This window comes from Phalacrocorax carbo, chromosome 3, assembly GCF_963921805.1.
Source record: "Phalacrocorax carbo chromosome 3, bPhaCar2.1, whole genome shotgun sequence".
Classification (NCBI taxonomy): Eukaryota; Metazoa; Chordata; class Aves; order Suliformes; family Phalacrocoracidae; genus Phalacrocorax; species Phalacrocorax carbo.
Window position 1 is genome coordinate 40,478,067 of NC_087515.1, and position 21,696 is coordinate 40,499,762.

General features: G+C 42.2%; 1 protein-coding gene across 3 annotated transcripts in view; it reads right to left on the reverse strand.

Annotated features, from left to right (window-relative positions):
- The window catches only part of MEIS1 (Meis homeobox 1), a 109,590-nt gene that overhangs the window by 39,484 nt on the left and 48,410 nt on the right, over window positions 1–21,696 (reverse strand). For all 3 annotated transcript variants that reach the window (XM_064446650.1, XM_064446649.1, XM_064446651.1), the window contains one exon: window positions 12,541–12,686. In XM_064446650.1, the coding sequence (XP_064302720.1) occupies window positions 12,541–12,686 (146 nt within the window). The remainder of the gene's footprint in view (window positions 1–12,540; window positions 12,687–21,696) is intronic.

A 21,696-nucleotide genomic window follows, 5' to 3' on the forward strand; every position in this document is an offset into this window, starting at 1 on the left:
TGCCGGCTACAGCAACTGTGGAGGATGCTGTCCAACCCTCAGCAGCAACTTCCATCGCTGCATATTGTCACCATAGCAATGAAGCTGGATGCTGGCAAATGACAAGGGTCTGTCATCACTCAGCCCCAGCCTGACAGCCTTCAGCACTAGTCGCTCTCATCCAGCCTCAATACGCAAATACGTCCTCAATGGGCCCAAAAGTAATAACCTGCCCTTCTGCAATGTCATAATTTCACCAGCGCTCCCAGTAGCAGCATGCAGCACTCATACCCCATGGAGATGCTTCATTTTATTCCCCAGCGAGTTTTCATGCTTTAGGGAAAAGGAAGAGAAAAGCGTGGAAAGGAGGAACCAGAAAGGAGACAGTGGTACCCAAACTTAAAATATCAGAGATGATCAAGAAACAAACAACAACAAAAAAAAAGGGAAAAAAATCTGTTACACAAATGGCAGTAAAACATGAAAATTAATGTTTGAAAGGAAAATGACGACACTTTCCATGCAAGGCCTTCAGCACGGAATAGGAATGTTATTGTGAAAGTCTCAAGCTCCCTTCCATATTAAACACAGGAGTTGTATACAAAATACATCCGCCACTCCCTTCACAGAAACAGGCGTTTGGGGTGAAGTCAGGATAACTGGCAAGGTATGCTGGGCTGTCACCGACAGCAAGCACGGCAAACACGCTGCTCTGTCTCCACGCCAACACCGAAATCAGGGGTCCCAGCTATTTTCACAGTCCTCTTGCCAGAAATGCCACAAAGAGACAATTAACTTGGTCTCCTTCCCCTCTGCCTTGATGGAAGTATGGCTAGAAATGACAGAAATCAGAGATGGCAAACACTAACTCATCTAGAGCTCATCTGCCTGATTGGATTAATCATAACATCTCTATTTTGGGAGAATTTCTGCACGTTTTTACTCATTCCACCCATGCAAAGTCACCCCTTCCAATCGTGGTGCGTGCAGAAGATGGTGAGAAATATTTGACTTGGTGGTTACCTTACTTAGTTCATCTTGACCACGCACTTCATATTTTACTTTGTGTTTAGTCATACAGAACAACCTGATTTAACAGTGATTCTATGTATCACGCAAACCCTCCCACCATTTAGAAAGCCACATTTTAATGATATTTAATTTAGACTCGCTTATATGCTACATTTGCTAGTGAACACATTGGCTACATGGCTCTTATTTAACACGTTCACCGTTATCCCCATAGCGTGCAACATGCTCGCCGGTCCGCGGCAGCCCAGGAAAGACCGTTCACTGCCTGAACATTTTTAAACCTGATTTACCGTTCCAGAGAAACAACTATGCAACTAATCTTCCAGGACAAATGTAACGCTGAAGAACAACTAAACTGAAACATATAAATTCCATATATACTTTAAAATATTATTGTCTGTAATTTAATATAACAATATTCCTAGGCCTATAACCTTGCACGCAGAGGCAATTTCCCAAGCATTAATACTTAAATGGGTCATATGCACCACATCTGTCATTCTGTCCTGAAGTCTATGAGGCACAACCAAGACTCTGCAAGCCTATTGATTTTTCTAGCATTTGCTTTAATTTACTTAACCATTGAGAAATCCATCCGTACATAAAGGGCAACTGTCCATTACTGCCTCATTTGCAGACATTCTTTCCCCTCATTTTTTTTGGTAAATATTTCCCCTTAAATCGCTGTGTGTTTACAGTGTAAAAATGAATCCGGAAAGTGCTCACACCTGTTTCTGTTCAGTAACTGCTGCACTGAGGTATATGTAACGTGCTTAAAGATAGAATAAATATCTAGACATTATTACATCTGTGTGCAAAGGGTGGTAAATTAGATCCTAATTACATTAACAGGGATTCTGCCTCCCAGCTTAAATTTTACATGAGCACTCTGTAAAAATCCAAAAGCTCTGCTGTGGTTTCTTTACGAGCTGGTGATTACAGCTACTTCCTATGCGGTCACTAAATATTCTGTTTACAAATAAATGAAGAAGCTTTGAGCCAACTTGCCAGGGTAATAATCCCTCCCCCCCCCCCCCCCCCCCCGCCAGCAAACCTTTACCACATAAGCATGGCAACAATCAGAAGCCCTGGCTTCATCTAATTACTCTATCACATAATTTCACAAATTGCCTTTTCACTGGGGAGCCAAGTGCAAAACACCCTCACAGTGGGATTTCAGGCAGCAGCTTTCATTTACTACTCATTTCTTGTTAAATTAAACACAAAAACACCAGTTGTGCAAAAGAAGTCAAAAAGAATGCTTGCAAATGAGCCAGACAAGTGTATCTTATATTTATACCATTCGCACAAAATAGCTCATTGGCAAGCTGGATTTTTAATGGCACCATTATCGCCTTTAACCCTTTTAAAGCCCGGCACAAGGCTGGTAACCGGATCACCCCAGCCAAACTCAACCCCAGTGAAACGGCACCAAGCAGCACATCAGCCTTATTAGCCAACATGGCATCCTTTAGTTAATAACCAGCAAGACGAGGCCCTAACACCAGCGTGCCCGCACTTTGCCTCCACAGAACCCCTCCAGCTTCTGGGGGGGTTTAATGTGGAACAACCCAGGCAGAATTTGGCCCACGAACTCCTGAGTATTACACCGCCTTATATGAGGGAGGGATGGTCCTACAAATAAATTGAGTGGGATTTGTAAGAGCAATTCCTATTTCATCCTGGTACGGCCCTCGGAGGTGCAGGGGAACCAGCGGGGCTTGGGGGCAGAAGGACCAGGAGGGCCAGACCCCTGCTAATTATCTAAGTGCTAACAAGGCAGGGTTTTAAGCTGCCACTGAGGAACACAAATTATTTTGAAAATAATTGCAGCCAGTGTAACATCGCTGGTGGAAGTGAACCTGAGGTTACGCCACTCTAAGATGACATTTTTTACATCAACAAGTACAAAACTAAAACACGGCCATTAGTAATTAAAGCTGTTCCTATTGTAGCACCAAAGCCAGTAGGTCAGGTACTGTTCTACATCAGAAACCAGGCCTTGATGGCTACAGATTTGCCAGCATTATCTGCACACGGAGGAAAAAAAAACATTAGCAGCAGCTGTCTGTGTGCCTCAACATTGAAAATCCTATTCATACAGACAGGTGGAGTAATTTAAAAGCCAATGTGGTGCAATTTTGATGCAACTAATGCCACTGTTTACTAAAATGCTGCCATTACTGCTGTTTATGAAAACATTACTAAAATTGCATTTTGTTCATAAGAATCCTAAGATTCTGGTTATTACCAGCTTCAAAATTATTCTGCCCCCAACGGCAGCTCACGACCCTCCGGGGTTTACAACCTGCTGCACCAACAGACCCAACTCAGGTTTTGACAACAAAATCAAGGGTTTAACCTCGTTGCCATTCCACGCAAGCACAGTGCAACTCCCACATCAGCACAAAGTTCCTGGCAAATAAGTAGAGTTTTGCCAACAACAAATCTATTAATTAGCCAGATTCATACAATATGGCATTTACATTCCCAAAAATATCACCTAGGGACCCCAAAAGCTCTGGTTGATATGAATATAGGTTGTCTAGAAAGAAGAGTTTCACTTCAAAGTTGACTTTAGGTGATGAATGGAGCAAGTCACCTAAGGCAGAATCCCACCATTTTCCCTCTGAGTTCAAAGAAAGTCCTTGAAAAACACACTTATATCATTAACAGGTCCTTGATTTTACTAGTGTGACTCAAGTGATGCTTTAGTGTCACTAATGTGACTACCTCCCTTTTTGCATCACTAGTACAGAGCATCATAGTGGAAAAAAGAGGGGTTTTGTGGTGTTTTATGTTTCTGTTTTGTTTTGTTTTTTAAATACTTCCAAAATGTCTTATGCTGTACAGGTTGGATTAGAAAAGGTCAACCAGTAGCCAGGAAAGGAATAATCATGCTATACCTAAAATCTGAGAAGTATTTTCTGGGCAGAAGTTTCTGGTTCATAAAGCAGAAGATGCAGTGGTAAGTCTCCCAGGCCTTGTCTTATTAAAATGATGGCCCACCACTGAAGTGAAACGAGTACTCTACTAAATACTGTGGGTCTAAATGAGGCAATGATGCAAAAAGCGAGGTAAATTAGATAACTACATATTAACTTAAATTCTTTTCTGCCTACTTACCTTCTCTCTACTCATATATTTAGCATTGCTGTAGGTTACAGGGTGAGGAGCTGGAAGTGCAAAGGTGAGTCTGACCAATATGTTTGTTCATATATTGAAAAATGGATGTTTGGCTGAGCATTTTGGGGGAAAGGATGGCATTGTCCATGGAAATTTTAAACTTGCATCAACAAAAAAAAAATTCCATTCCACAAGAAAAGGTTTCTGTGGGTAATTTTTGATGGGAAGAGAGTAAACATAACCAGTTAATATTAGGAATTAGGGCTCCTTGAATATACGCAACAAGAAAAAATGTGTAAGCTATAACAGGGCAGATTGTGTTTCACTGAAGGTAAATGCAGGAAAAGGGAAAAAAAAAAAACTTAAAATGGGTAGAAAACCAACTCACTTCTCACGCCTGTCCTGGAGCAACAGACAGACTATTTTCACAGCAATATCACTGTTTCGGGTTCATTCAGGCAAAGGCTAAGTTCATGCAAACAGATGTAGGATACTCTATGCCAGAGGAAGGGAATGCATCTTACACAACTTGATGTACCACTTCCAAATGTGACCCTATTTGAAAGGCAGCTTATCTTACACCGCAGATTAACACATCTCATCAGATATGCGCCCAACTGGTTTGGTGCCTCATATTTTGGCACTTACCTGATCTGATTAAGTCACTCACTAGATTACACTGGTGTGCTGTGAAACTCCTTCAAGAGTTAGGAGGTTGCCAATAAAAAATTAACACTAGCACTTATATACATAAGCATATCTGAAAATCAACATAGGCTCTTTTGTAGCAACTGTGTTAGAGGACAAGCTAAATAAACAACTAATAACGAACAACTGAGCCCACGAATTTATCCTCATTTCCTGCTCACCAACTGCTTGCCAAGATACTGTTGTTGCCTTTGGTCTACTTAGTATTGCAAATTATTTGCCAAAATATTTCCATGGGTTCTTCCAGATTTACAAATTGGTGGTCAGACTTTTTCCGCCCCCCTCTCCCCTTTCAAAATGCGATACTTGAATTTTGCACATCTGCTTTGACTGCAGGAAGACAGTATGTCACGTAACACGTTTCTGTGCCTTGACTGGAGGAGGCTAATTTCAAAAATGAAGTTGCACATGCAAAATACCACAGCTGCAAATACAAAAAGAAAGGAGAGGGTGGAGAAGAAAGCAAAGCATTTACTGTTGACTTAAAAATTCTTATTACTGCAAACATACTTACTGGTAAACTCATTTCCCAGAATATTTATGCAAACAAAAGAAGTTCTAGCACAACCAGAGCAAGTGTAATTTAACATCTGAATTAACGTTTATCATGTTTCAACTTTTCAGTATTCCCTCGCTTCTACTCAGATGTGAAATTCTTCTGGTGTGTAAATGCTAATGTGTTTTAGCAGCTTCCAAATAATTCAAGTTCTTTAATGTGCTGGTGGCCTCCACATTGCTACAACAGTGCCTCCAAGGTGGAAATTGGGGGAAACTGTGAAAAAGATAAGATAGCTGCTTCGGAACATACACACTCTCTCTAAAATCTATCCCACGCTGCTGGTTACCTTCTGATTTCAACCAAAATACTTCCCTGGACCACTGTTACTCCCAAGACCCGCAAGGAGCTCAGGATGAGGTGCTTTGTACCATATAATTTAAGACAACACAATGGCTGTCTTCATCAGACACAAGACTGAATCACAGATCTGACAAACCAGATGCTGTAACAACACCAATCTTCAGAACATGAGAATAGCCTACATAAGGAATCCAGTTTTCTTGAACCAATTGACTAAAGCACACTATATTTTTCCTTTCTGGTCTAAAACTGGAAGGTTTCTGGCACAGCCCACAGCTGGTAACTTAAATAATCTATAGGACAGCATGAGATCCCAGTACATGAGGCAAACGTTTTCCGAGAAACCATGAAACTGAAGCAATAGCAGCATTGCCAAGGGTATCTTCCCAAGAAAACAGCAGTTCTCTTTAAAAATGGCAAAATTCACCCACACTAGAAAATGGACCAACCCTTGGAGGCTGGACAGCAGGTCAAAGCAACACATTTGAGGAAGACTAAAGAAAATGCTGAAGGTTTTGACAGTCAGTGTCCTCCATCAAACTCTGGGAGGGCTGAAGGGTTAAGAAGTTAATTCAAACCAAGTTACCTAAATCCTGTTTGTCCTTCTTTCTGGAGCTCTCAATTAAATTCTGACAGAGCCTTGGAATAATTATCTTCTCCCATAATAATATTTCCCATTTTCTCCTGTTGAAGATGACTGCCACAGCACCTCCACCAGCAGAAGGGAGCTGAGGACCCTCATGGTGGGTTACTTGCACCAATCAACGATGGATGCTTTTGCTTGCCGCTCTGTCAAGTCTTTCTGCTGCTTGGAGCAGGAGCAGCCCTGGCTCCCAGCTTCCCAGCTGAGGGGATGGCAGTGCATGGATGACCAAAGGCAAGCTAAAAACGCCTGGCTTTTCCCAGGAATTTGGGACAGCTGGCCCTAAGAATTCTTGCAGATGTGGAAGAAAGATTTTTACAGCTCTGCCCACAATAAAATCAAGTGAAAGAGGAGACGTGTGTATTTGGGATAAAGGGGGACACCGCCCCCATTCTGAGTCCAATATATGGAAATATGACCCCTGTTACACGATGAGCTCCAGGAGCCCTCTGGCATTTTGCAGAGCAAGTATCAGTTGGTGCAAGATGGAGAGTCATTTTAAGTTGCACTTTCAGTGGGGTTGTTTTGTTGTAATGCTTTCAAACCCTGTCAAGAGGAGAGCAAAGAAAATCCTCGCTGTTTTAGCCAATTATTTCCCCTTTTTATGTTTTCAGCAGCTTAGTTTTGTACCCATCTGCTCTTTCACTATATTCCTTTCCAAAACCAGACTAGCATCCTGCACAAGAGTAGGGGCAGGGAGCCAAATTAACCCCATGCTCCTCCCAAGGCCGTATCTCATAACCATGGAGGGATGAGAGAAGACTTGAAATCCACTTGCTTCAACCTTAAAAAATTGCTAGCCTGTAAAATATTCACTCATAAATCTTATAGAGTTAAGCAGTGTAATAGTGTTTTTCTATCAGAATAACATGCTTAAAGCGATGGGGACTATTTTTCTCAGCTAGATGCAGATATAAAGTGCCTCCTTCAAATACCCACCTCCAACAAATTTTTTTAATACAAAAAACAGCATTGCTAAATAGATTGCTTATTACAAGTTTTCTTGTTTAATAGAATGGCATCAGGTGATCAATGAAGCTTCAAAATCAAGATACATAATAAAAAAACCCTTACACTTTTACTGTAAAGTCAACATGTTTCACCTACGTCTTTTACTTTCTGCTCAGTCTCCCATTTCAGTAAGATTTAACCTCTTAAGGAAATTGTTTTAAAGCAGTTAAAAATAATGATTAAATTATGGGATTTACATTAAAGAAATCCTTGGCCCATTCATTTTTTTTTAAATCATGGCAATTTGTTTTTTAAAAGGTGTTTGAAGTCCTTGAATCTACCTCTTGGCACCATTAAAAAAAAAAGTAGTTTATAATCCCCTAATGTGCTTAAATAAAGCCTTCAATAATTTAAATTGTTATTAAACATCTTTTGGGATTATAATTTTATGGCTTTTTTTGCCTGATTAGATGATGAACATGAAGATCATCAAATACTCATCATATAACAAACCAATTACATCGCATAATCCCCAAAATGAGGTTTGAATCTCAACTTTTAAAATTCAGCTGGATTTAAGGGATGCAGAGAATTCACAATGAGCAAACAAAACACTTGAAAAGACACCCCTCAAACTCCTTTCTTCAGTTTTGAACCAAAGGGTACCATTGCTGGGACTAAAGCCTAGTACGGGTTGAATAAGAAACTAATCCTGTTGCCACAATTAAATTTACACAGATCTGGTTGTAGGCAAGATTCTTTTTTTCCTTTCTCTTCCCTTCCTCCAAGCTTTTCCCTTATTTTGCAATCCCTGCTGAGGGCTATACATTACAGTGAGGAGATCTGCTTGAAAAATGGTGGTGAGAGATGAACCCTGAATGCTAAGTGATCCAAGCAATAATTTAAAAAAAAAAAAAAAAAAAAAAGAGGGCATGCACAACATTGCTGTGCTGCAGCACACCCTGAAATTATCCGTCGGGCAACTTTCTGGAGCCCAGCTCCAGCACAGGACTGGTTCACCCCAGTCCCTCCTCAAGACCCTGCCATGGCATTCGGTGTTCATCTGATGCCACAAACCTCTGCTCATTTTTGGCTCAACTTTCATACTTTAGGGATGTCCTCACAGCTTCACCAAACTATTTGTAGCCTTTTTCTTCCCCTCCCCCCCTCCCCCAGTAATAGGACATTCCTTTCACTTCAAATTTATAGCAAAATCCTAACAACAGATTTCACAAACCTCAAAATCTACATGCTGGTGTTGTAATCTACCATCAAAAATTTCAAGAAGATCCACAGCTACGTTTTGCCTAACTAACGGCTAATGTGGGCAGCTCTTCCAACCCAGCCATTTAATCAAAATTAAGTCAGAATAGCAAATAGTTAACAATAAATCCTGCAAAGTCCTAACTGTAAGTCTGATCACCACTTTGCTATTGTTTTAGCTGATTTTTTTTTTGTTGTTATTGTTATTATTCCAAGGGGAAGAAAAAAAAAGGGCAATTTGGATGAATTTATCCCCTGCAGTGTTTCAGAGCATACTGCCTGCATCCGCAGAGGACAGCGCTTGTCTACCCTTTGGGCATAAGTCAACTCAGTTCTGCACATCAGTCAAAATAATGGAGGGCTGCAGCATGACACTGAGTGGGAACTATTGCCCAAACACTTCAACAAGCAGAGAGGCTATGGCCTTGCATTTTTTTTTCTTCAATAAAGAAAAAAAGAATTTCCTCTTGTTTCTCGTGAGAAACAGAACTTAGGGACAAACCTTAGGAAATTAAGTCAGTACACAGAGGAAGACTTAATACTCTTGGAGATGGAGTAACTGAATAGAAGGAATTAAACCAGCCTATATACTTTTAAAAGATTATATTAGTGCATCACTTATTTTAAATCTTGCCAACCGTTAATCATTAGCATGACAGACACAGTAATTACTGTTTATTTTGTTTAATTCCATGCCACTGATATATATTAATATTACAATTGTGAGGGGAAAAAAAAAAAGCTGCCTTTGAAAAGGAGGGCTTTTCAAAGCCCCGATTAGGAAGCACAAGTGGTCAAGAGGATGCTGGATTTCGCACTTAACCGCTGCTCTATTCTTCCCTGACATTTTCCAGACAGGAAAGTGAAGGCAGGTTAAGCGCTGGGGGCAAAAGGGAGGTATCACCTGCCCTGACATGTCCCCTGCCTGAACAGAACCACCTCCCTATCTTTTCCCTCCTTCTGCCTTAGGGAGGGACCTTGTGTCCACCCTAGGAAAGACCAAATTCACTAATAACAAACAAACAAACAAACAAACAAAGTGGGGTCTCTAGTTTCCTCAGCTGACCACTCCTCAGGATGTCCTCTGTCCCACAGCAAGGAGCCCAGCTGGGTACACTGTTGTGCCAGTGTGTAGGATTACAAGATCAGTCATGAGGCCCAGACATCCTCATAAATGAACTGGAGTCTTAATTCCTTTAGGCTCTCATGTCCCTCACCTCTCACCTACTCCTCAGCTCTGACTGCAGCTGTGATTTGGGCCTGGGTTTTTTTTTGCAGAGAGGACAGGACACCAATCAGCTTGTCAACATGTTATATTGCTCTAGCACCAACTGTAGTGTTGACTCTCTAATCATATCAACATGCTTGCCTGGAGGACATCTTCTTCCACATAAGAAGACCCACTGCTCTTCTGGATGCATGAGTTCTCTGGTGCCTTCTCACTCCAACGAGAGCACTCCCAGCTGAAACACATGCTTGGAAGCACCTACAGTGTTGTCCAGACCTGTTTTGATTTGGGGAAACTGTCCACAACCCCACCTAGAGTGGATTTGAAAGGTCTGTCTGAAGATCCTAGCTGGAGAAAGCTGGACTGGGTAAACCAATTCTGCTTTACTGAACTGATCAAACAAGGCTGGAACTACCATGATGCTGCCAGAAGAAGAGAAAGCAGTGCTGCAATAAATCTTCATGCCTCCTCTGACTGGGTTGGATCTGCACAGGGGATGGTGGATTTTTAAAGCAAGCTTTAGCTCAGTGCTGCAAGGTAGAAAATGCACCAGCTTAATTGCATAGCTCCTGAGGAGGTTCTTTCTGTATTTGAACCTTCCAGAAGAAGAAACCACGTTACAAGCAGATGTCCAGGTGTTGTCTCCCAGGGGCGGCTACCAGCACTGCAGCAAGCTCCACAGGCACTCTCATCTTCTCTTTTGCACACCATTACCACACAGCAGAAGAGTGAAAAGCCACTTGCCCCCTACACCTAATCTAGACAAAACCGTGATAGGGTCCATTCTCTGGTCCTGAGACTGCATGAAGCCAGCTGCAGGGTCAGCCCTAGGCCATAGAGTTAAACACTCAACACAGGGTGGCTCCTGCCATGAGGTCTTTTGGGAGTCACCTCTGCTGGCTTCTGCCATGTTCTCAGGAATGGGTTCGGAGGGTAGTAGCTGGCCCAGGCTAAAAGCATGCTGGATAACAGGATAAATAGGTTTAACAGGATAGACCATCATGTTCCTATGCCTGGGCCTGGGCGATATTTAATTTACTGGCACAAACAGAGCAACAGGTCACTTCCAGGGAAAAATATTAATAGTAATATATACTACTTAATTCGTAATTCCTCAGCTGGGAGTTACAGGGACTGCCATGCAGTTGCTCAGTGTCCCCTGGTGTGCCTTGCCCTGACTGCAGAGCTTCCAGGGCATCTCCTCAAACCAGAACCTAAACCAGCTGCGTAAGGCTGGTGTGAGCATCGCTGCTGGCATAGCATCCCTGGACCATTTTGTCCTTAACCTCACATCCACCTGCAGTGAGACACCAAGTGTCAGCTCATCTTGGGTGAGGACCTAGAATTAGGGAGCCGCCAAAACCAAACAGGACCTTAGTGTTTGGAATTGATGTGCTGACTGCACCAGGGATAGGGCAAAGGGGCTGGCAAAGCTGGGGCATGGCTGATGTAGTGTCTACCAGAGAGATTAGCTTGGAGATATCCACGGCCCTCGCTGGCCTTGAAGGAATAGTGCTCCAGCATGAAGGTTCATTCATAGCAACTCAGGACCGCGCAGGGCAGGATTCCCCACCTGATCCCTGTGCTGACAAGAGTCACGGCAGATATCTGGTTTCTTGGCTCAGTGGGGGACAGAGGGGCGATGTGCGTGAGAGCTTCCTCCAGTCTACAAGTATACCCTTGGCAGGGCTCCCACTGGGGCTGGGCAAGCTGGCTGGCTTCTGGTTTCATCCTGACCCTAACCAGAGGCAAGGGAGAGAGTCAACCACTGGGATTAGAGGCAAGAGCCATTCTTCACTACCACCTGCGGACCCCCAGCACCCCTCGCCTGACCCTTATCCTCCTGGCACAGAAAAGCTCAGCCAGAAAACCTAGGGCTGAAGGCCCACATCCCCTCGGTGGATGAAAACACGGTGGCAGATCACCACAATTTGATGAAAAAGGAGAATGGCATTGGAAACACTTTTCTAAATGCTGAGGTTAGAAGGTGTGGTAGACAATATAAAGCCTTGAAAGAAGCTCCAGCATCCAGCTTAACCCTCCACACCTGTCCAGAGCTTTGATTTCTAATCCCAGGAATAAAAAAACCAATACAGGTAGCTGTGGCAAAAGAAAGAGCTGCGCATCCTCCTACCCCTTTATAACATTAAATACAGGGGTAACTTACACTCTGGGAATGAGAACATCTCCAAGAAAAAAATTATACTTTGCTATTAAACCAGATACATTCAGACCTTTCATCATGAAGCTTCTGATGATTGCTGACAAACATCTGAATAAGGTCTTTGTTTGCTTTTTGCTTTGTTTTTAATCTCCCTGATTATTTTCTGTGGTTTTCTGGAGCACAGAACCAGGGGCCAAATGCTGCTCTCAGCTAAGGGAAGCTGCAGCTGTGTGAGCAGCGGGGCAGGATAGGTCTCCGAGGTTATTAGTATAAGCTTAGTCACACTTTGTAGTGACGTCCTATTAACAACTGCGACTTGAACCAAAAAAAACCACAACCAAACGACCCAAAAAACCCCACCTAAAAACAACACACACAAACCCCCCCCCCCAAAACCATAAAAACATATGCTCCGTGCTCTTCCTCTGGCATCTAGCAAATGAGGCAACAACAAGAACAACTCTGCTTGGAAAAGTTCCCTGAGCTGCCTGTCAGTAACATCATATGTATTTTTTGCTTTCTACGACTACTACAACTATGACATTTTCCATGTTTTATTTTGCATATGTGATCTAGAGTTCACTTACTGTTAGATGCTGGAACAGCCATGCCCTCATGATATTTGTGGCTACTTTGGGAAAGATGCCACGCTTTTTATGTCGCTTTTTGTCCTTATCTGGATCATCATCATCACCTGTGCTGGGGGAAGCTACACTGTTGTCCAAGCCGTCACCTGTAAATATAGTGAATCAAATTTTGACTTATGCTACCTTTATATACTTCAGCCGAAGCCTGGCTTTGGGTATAAACTGCATGAATATTTCAATGAGGTATAAATTCTTTAACACCGTAATTCACCAGAGGTTGGGGGGATGGGGGGGAAGAGACACCGGGAGAGGGACGGTCCAAGGACTGTGTTGGCCCCATTATGGTTTATCCTGAAGGACAGTGTGACCATTTCTGCCACTGGATTCAGCACTGTAACCCAAAACAAAAAGTGCTTTAAGAAAAGAAAACAAAATATTTTTTTTGCAAGCATCCAGCTTGCAAAGGTGGAAACAGTGGCTTTTCTTCACATTAGGTCACTTTCCAAAAATTCACCCCAATCAGCCGCTTTGGCCAAGACGGCAATTAGGGAAGTATCGACGGTGTCCTGTCCCCAGGACATGTGTGAAGCTGGGTGCCCGACCCACTCTGGGATTCAAAAAGCAGGGTGAATGCAGCTCTCTTGCAACATCATATTCTCTCCCCAAATTCAGAAATAACCAGAGGATCAGGACATCGCTTATATTCAGTCTTTTATAGATGTTCAACTTCCCCTGACTTTTTGATGGCAGGTGAGTAGCTAACTGGCCTCCCACCTTCCCAGCCTAAAGAAATTCATACTGGAATAAGTAGGTACCAATTTGACATACACCATAGGAATTAACACCCTGCGCTGTGCCAGTGTGCATATCCGTACTAGGTGTCTGCTCCTGTTAAACACCAACTGATCCAGAATGAATTTCCTTAATGCAGAGAAGGTCTCAGATGGTTCTCATCACATTAGCAACATATCTACAGGAAGACATAACTGTGTAGCAGCCAACTTGGGTCTGGGCTGACGGGCTACCGATGAAAGGAAAACAAAAGTTGCAGTGCCTGGCCAACTTGCATGCAATTTTTGTTTCAAAACCTGAAAGCAGTTTATTATCAAGTCCACATAGCAAATAACTCTTTGCATTCTCTGCATGTGGATTGAACAGCATATCCTGACACTGTATTTGTAGCAACATGGAGTTGTGATGTTATTAGGCAAGTGTTTTTTACACCCCCAGGTAAGAATGATCAAGAAAGTAACCTGAATTGGGCTGAATAAAAACTATCTCTGTTAGGAATAAAAATTTAAAAAAAAAATTTTTTTAAATGTAGATGGTCAAAATTATGATTTGTTAAACATCTTTCAGCACCAAAAAAAGGTTGTTATTATTAGTTTTATATTTTTAGTACCTTACTGACCGTGAAAAATTTATAATTGTCCTTATGACTTGGTCTGTGCCTTTAATGAAATGGTAACCTTGGGTAGTTATAGAAACAAACAAGATTTTTATGAAGAAATCAAATATCCGACAAATTCTTTGAAAGCCCAGTATGTAAAAAAGGGCTTTTATACAGAGAAGCAATTCACCATATAAAATAATAATTCATAAAAGAAACATGAGCAAAGGAAACAACTCAACAGCATTTAAAATTCCACGGGCTAATCCACTTTCTGTCTGCAAGAGGCAAACAAGGAAAAGTATTACGCATTCATTGATTAAAAATGAAAAGCTTCTAACCTAATGACACTGCCTTTCACCACCTCCCTGCAATCGTCCACCCACCCTTTCCCCCCCACACCCCCATTTTTTTTTAAATACACTCTATCCTCATTTCAAACCCCCTTCAGATTAATTTAGAAGGCATCGCCTCATGCCTGACGGGAGGAGGACTCATTGATAATTTATGGAAATATCTACTATAATCCAAGGGAGATGACTTTTTTTTTCCAGCTTTGTGCATCAATAGATAATCAAGGCCTTCAAGCAGCCTTAGCTTCCCATTACCTCGGGCAAGAGAATTCCTGAAAGCATGCCTCCGGGGCACCTGAATTATATCCTCCATTAGGGGAGGAAAAGCTTTCTGCATTCCACCTATAACACTCCCCAGAACCTTTCCTGTTTATTTCTGCTGTATGAAAGCAGAAGCATTAGGAACAGGATTTTTTAAGTGAAGACTTATGTAGATACAATGGAGAAACCTTTCAAGCGTGAGCCAGATCACCTCCTTCAATCCCTGGCAGTGACCTATCCCAAATAAAAGGTTTCTGTTACATCATTAGCTCAAGCCAAAAACAGCCTTGGCTTAATGCACAGTTTGTTCTTCCTACTGTTTTTAGGCAAATACTGCTACTTTACTCCCATCTGGGAGGGAAATTACACTGCTGGGCTGTAATCTAAGACAAGATTTTCATTGGAAGCAAATGCTTTCAATCCAGTGTAAATACTGGTGCATGTTCAGAAAAGCCTAAAACAATAAACCCTGGCCCCGTCCAACACAAGTTAGAGAAAGTGAAAGGCAGGGAGAGGATAAGAAAGCACCCGGCTATCCTAAGAGCAAAGGCTTTCGTTGACTTTTATAAATTGTTTAACCTCTTCCACTCCTTTTAAATGGAAAATTGATCTCATAAAGACTGAAACCACAGAGAGGAATCTAAATGGTCAATTGTGGATTTTAGTATTTCCATCTACTTTGCAACTCGATACACTCACCTCTGTGAGGTCTCCAGAGAACACCCCTCCTCCTCCCCTGCCCCCCCTTTTCCTCTTTTTAAAGATCACTAAACAAACTTGAAGCACCACTGACCAGCCACACGGTAGCAGCTACGAACCGCATTTGTAAAATGTCAGCAGCAACTCCGTTCCTGAAGTTGACTTCTCCTGCCGCCAAATGAAGGCAAACTGAAAAGGTGGAAATAATCATAGAAATGATGCTAGTCCATAAACAAGCTTACAGCCTCATTAGTATAGCGGGAGGCTCCGCTGGGTGATTTATGCTTGTTTTGCTGATGCCATGAGGAAATGCCATAGGGCAACTTTAGCCAGCTGCTAATGGTTTCTGACAGCTTCTTAGCAACTAGTGCAAGCAACGCCATGGCGTTTGCTAGTGACAGAAACTGAAAATGTCATATTATCTGCCCATGTGTCACGAAGTCCATGTGGCAATTAACTAGTAGGCCAGTGACTGAGGGGCCAGAGGCTCTTTAAAATGGCCTGTGGCTATTTGGGGGGCAGAGCAGACACACTGCTTGCGTTTACCCTGCACATATGCACAGCCGTATGCACAATCTGCATCACGCTCCCTTCGTCTCAGTTGCCAATGAGTTTGGTCCACATGGATCCTTTGTCCGTGGAAAAACTCTGGCTCGCTTTCTCTTTAGGCATGGTGTGACATTATCAGAGGAATTGCAAGTAATCTCTCTTGATATGATGGTTGGAAATGGCACTTTAATTGGCAATACCTGATTCTCTGGTTTTGAGCGCTGGATCCGAAGGTGCTAGCTGTTTTTCTGCTCGCTCGCAAATTAGTCTAAAAGGATTTAAGATCACTGAAGCAGACTCGTTGCCTGTCAAATTGCTGGGAGCGCAGCAACTCTGCACAGCAACTAGACACTATTTAAAAGAAACCCGGAGCCTGTAAGGAGCAGGAGGAGAGCCCAGGCTCCGCGCGCCCGTTCCCCAGCGAGCAAAACCAGGCGCTATATGTCAAACTGTCAAACCTTCCAGCGTGGCCGCTTGCCCTTTCAAATAATATTTAAGAATTGTTTTTACACAATTTTTTATAGGCCATGGTCTAGTGAAAGGGGCCAACCAACAAAGAAAGGAATTTGTACTACAATTCGTCCATGGACGATTTCTTGCCAGACCTGGGCCTGTCCCCATGGAGCGAGGCAGGTGACCTGTGGCAGCTCCCCGGCTGTCGGAGAGCTCCGATTTCAAACGCCCTCGACTCCGGCATCCCAGAGTTGCCTATTTAAGCACACCCAGGCATTTAGGCTGTGCTATCTTATTCCTTTCAAGAAAGGATAAAGCGGCATTTATCGTATTCAGCCCCACTGAATGGGTCAGGCTGGCTGTGCCAGTGGGGGCTCCTCTCACTGCATCCCCCTCCCTGCCACCATTGCTTCCTATGACTTCCCTTCACCTCCCATTCCCCCAAAAATCAGAGGCAGAAGCAGCAAAGGGCAACTGGGTTTACAGTGGCTCCTCAAGTGGGTAATGCTCTCTTTGTCCTGGGTGATCTGTTATAAACCTTTGTCGGCAAAATAGGTGCAATTGGAGAGCAGCTTGGTACATGCGCTCACCTTCAGTGGCAGTGGCCATTGCAGGAATTAGGTGGCAATTCAAAGCCTGCTCCCTTGCTTCCACATCATACCAAAATGAAACGTCATCACCCTGCAAAGGTGGAAAGGCATAGCTAGGCAACTTTCAGCCACCCAGCTCCTAAATCCATCCTCAGACCTCTAACATAGAAGTTGCCCAGATACAACATAAAGAGTCCCAATCCCAAATCAGGGACATTTCAGAAAGGTTGGAAATTCAGATGTCCTAAAAACCCTGGCCCTTCACTCTACTAGAAAATCCATGACTTTGCATGCAGCTCTTTAGACTAACATCCTTGGATTATTTTAAGTGACTAGACATCTCAGTATCAACATGCCAAATACAGTTTTGCTACAAGTACCTTCACCAGATGCAACAGGTTATTTCTCACTGCACGTAGCCCTGTGTTAGGATCAAATCAGTATTTGGAGCACAAATATTCTTCTATCAAAGCAAAACACACTATTCCCAAAAAGCCTGCTTCCTACACCACTGTCATGAGATTTGAGGGGGGTTTTGGGGTCCACTGTTCAATTTGCTGGGAGGTGGTGAGAGAGGAGAGCACCGGCTTTGCTGAGGTCCACCACACCACATGATGAATGCCACCTTCCACAGCTTTTAAAGTCCACCTCTAGATAAACATCTAAATCCACTGCTTTAAGGTGTTCATGGATAAAAATGTAAAGTATATGTACACATGTAAAACACATGTACCTAGAGGCCCTGAAAAAGACCCAGAGCAACTTTTAGGTGGACTGGATGGCTCCATTAACAGATGACTAAATCAGTGTCTTCTAAAAGACTCAACACTCCCTAAGCTGAACTTATTTTTATGTTTCCAAATATCTGCTGTTAAAAGCAGCTTCTGCCTCCTAGAAGAACTTTACATTTTGCACTTACTTTTGCATTTAATAAGCTAATATAGTTTAAATAGGTGCTGTGTTTGGACAAAAGCTATTGACTTCTGTACTAGACTTGCACTGTTTTCAGTGCTATGAACTGAAACACCTAACATGATGCCCCAAAGTTGGTGGGCTTTTTAGTAGTGTGATTTTTTTTTTAATTCCAAGATGTTTTTTTAAAGGCATTTAGATACAAGTTCCTCAAATTCATGCTTCTGCTAGTATGAGAAACCCTACGTTATCTAAGCCAAATATTTAACTGCTCACTGTTCGCTCACAGCTCTGTTGGTTCTTTTCTCTTTTAGCCCCTCTAAGAACCCAAATCTCTTTGGTAACCTTTCCAGGTAACTGGAAAGCAGGATTCACTAGTAACTTTAAGCAACATAATGTACTAGAGATATTTTAAGTGGCAAAATTACTTTCCTTAACCTTTCTTCAGTGTTCTGTGCTAATTTATTGTAACTATTGTAATTTCCACACCTTTACCTAGGTTATCCTTTAGAGAAACACATCTTTAGTTTGCTGGATACCCACATATCCACCATACTGACTTTTTGCAGAGCAAAACCAGGCCTACGTGTGAAATGCAATTTTCTTTTAAGGTACAAAATTATGAACTCTCAAAAAGCAGGTCCAAAGACACAAGAAGTTTTTCTGTAAAACAAGAGCAAGAGAGAAGGAATCTGCCACAACCTACTGTTCACAGGACATAAAACAAGAATCATTATCTCAGACCAGCAACACTGAATGGACTTGGGCAACCAAAGAATAGGGAGTTTTCTGGAGTTTTAAAGTTTGTTTCTGACACAGCCATCCCCAACTTGGCTAAGGAATGTGGTGAGCAAGTGTCATACCTAAGTGACTCTGATGTGAGTCAGGGTGGCTAATATTTATGTCCACAAGTTTAGGGGGGCAAATTCACTACTCAGAAATGATAATTCCTCCTTACCGTAAGGTGGGGAAGGAGAGAAACTGAGCAGTGTAGGGGGTTGGGTGCTGAGATATGCTAGGAGAGAGCTGGAAGGCACTGGCATAGTCTGGGGATGCATGTCTAGCTGGTAATCCAAGATGTACCATTTGCTGAGGAGAACTAGAAGTTTTGGCATGAAAAGGCTCGTCATTTTTGAAATAATGTATTTTGGGGAAATCTTCTCAATTTACACATGTATATACACACATATATTGCACATATAACATCAGCCCACTGTGACTGCTCTCAACCTGCCACTTCCCAAGCAAGGCACATGAGCTGATGATGGGGCTACAAGCAAAATGGTACTTCAGAAAGCTTAAAGTAATGGTGCAATTTCTTAATTGGGAAAAACATTTCCTATTAGTTTGGAACCGTGATTAGTCAGATGTGATAGAAGCACCCACTCCAGGAGTTCCCAAGGTCAATGGCAGCAATCATCTCAGCACATTGAGTGGCCTACAGAACAGCCCCAAAAATTATTTACAATGATGATGTAGGTCTGCTTGTGAATTTGAAATGTGGTATTGACAAGGGACCAATTTTGTTTTAAATTCTTAAAGAAAAACCCTTCTCAAATATACTTAATAAAAAGTTAATGAGGAACAACAAGGTTGAAAATGAGCATTAGCAAGGAACAAATAACACGTGTTTGGGGTTGCACTCATCTCTTAAGGACATGCGGTGCATGTTTCGTGCAAGGATTCAGACCATGGCACAGACAGTAGGAGGTTGTCAGTCACAGACAGTATCCATATTTACAAGACACTAAAGCAAACAGTTGCAAAAATATCCTACACAAATACTCATAGATGAGGTAACCTGGACAAGTATAAATTACACTTGCATTTGACAAATTTTCAAAGTTTTTTTTCTTGAATCATTGTACTTTATTCTTTAGAGATAGGAGCACCTTTTTCTAGTAACTTGATCCTCCTTTTTGACTTTAATTCCCTTCAGGGAAGCAGCGAGCAAATTAGCTGTCTACGCAAAAAGTAAAAACAGCATTGATGTACGGGGGGGGGAAACCCCACAGATTTTATTAATTTTCATTTGTTTGGCAGCTTTTTACAGCTGAAATTAAGGGAACCTCCTGCACAATGTAGCACTTCTTAATGGGGTTCAGAAAACTCTGCTATTATGGGTAAGTTGTGTGATATTTTTGGAGCTGTGCATCTCTGTGCTGAACGAAATATTAAAAATAAAGCAATTCATTGTATGGGAAGCAAACAACTTCTGTTGCCAGCAACAGAAGTTTACTTTGAGCAGCTGGAAGCAAATACCCTACAGAAAAGTATCTGGTTAAACAAAAAAACATCCTGCTTTAACCAAGAATGGAAAAAAGCTTAAACAGTTGGTTTGGTTTTTTTTTCCCTAACTTAAAAGCCAGCATGGAGACCCTACCACTTCTTGGGAAAAGCTGTTTTTCAGTCATTCTCTCATTTTGTTCAAATATAGGTCTTTTTTTGAAACCTATTTTCTCCAACCTCGGCTGGAGAGCTGGCTCTCCCAGCTATGGGTCCCACCAGTTGCATGCTCTATGAGAAGTCAACCACATATGGCTGAGACACAGGTAAATCCACCATTGGATTCAGTTGGTCTTACTCCCTCGCAAAGCAGGAGCACAAGCCGCAGCAGGAGCACAGGACTGTTCTGCCATGGGGGAAATATGCCCAACTAATACCCCAAATGGCCATGAGGTCAACTTCTGTAAATCTCTATAGCTCCTTAACAACTGGCTCTATCTTTGTGTTTATCCAGCTCCTAAGACACTTGAGTCTTGGACTGAGCGCAAGCAGCTATAAGAGGCTCAAGGCAAAGATCAGAAGCATATTACGTATAAACTAAGGGACGCATTAGCTGTAGAAACAGTTTATGCCAGTGGAGCATTTAAGTAGGCTTCCTTCCCTAAGCACAGCTAAATTGCCCTGGGCCCTGCCTGCATGCCTGCTCCAGAAGAGATGATGCTGTAGATTTCATGTTGTACAACAGAAAATATGCACCAAAACCTTGACACTGTCCAAACGATTCAAAATTAGGTTCTTCTATTGAAAAAAAGGTTTTAAAAAAAATTAATTGTTGGGCAAGACAAACGAAAATTCTTGGGATTGTGAACCAAACTAAAGCATTTTCTTTTGGGCTAATTAAAGACTAAATGATTCTGGCCCAAGCTGCAGTCTGAAATATAGTTCAGGCACTGTTTGCCCCAAATCATCTTTTGCAGGGCTGGTTCCCTTATGTCACAGGAGTCATATAATGAATGGGACAGAATTAGTCTAGGTGTGGCTCAGGCAAGTTGAGATTCATGACCTACCAAATCCACATGAGATATTTCCAATCGGAAGTTCTCATGTGATTTGTGAGAAGTGAGAAAGTTCTTGCTGGTACGGAATGTATTTTCTTCCACTCCTGTCACCCATTTTAAAGCGGTATCAAAACCAACAAATTGTCTTTTTTCCTTCCCCTAGTCCATTAGTAACATCTGACAATGAAAACCAAGACACGATTGAAAGAAAACTAACATTAAACTTCAATTTGCATGCCATGGTGGCACCACATACTCTGTTTCCTCACATACAGTGGTCACTTTGCAACTATAAAAGGTAGAATTAAAAGGGATGAGAATAAACCACGCCCCCGTCCCACCTGTCTTTCCTCTTTTGACAGTAACATCATCTCAGCTGCCATTTTCTATGCTTCAGAAAAGCACCCATTATCTCACACAACCTTATAAAGATGCATTGCTGCAGCCATTACTCCAGCAAATCATAGCCACTGAAACTTCTTGATTAGGCAGTTAGCAAAAAGACACCTGGCTTTGAACTTAAGGTGCATGTCAATTATTTCTTTGTACTTAAAACAAGAGGGAGACAATTTTGATTTGTTATGGCAGGTTAATCCAAAAATGCTTCTGTGGCAGCCTGGTGGTTCCCAGTGCAGGACCCTCTATCTCACGGCTATGGAAAGGAG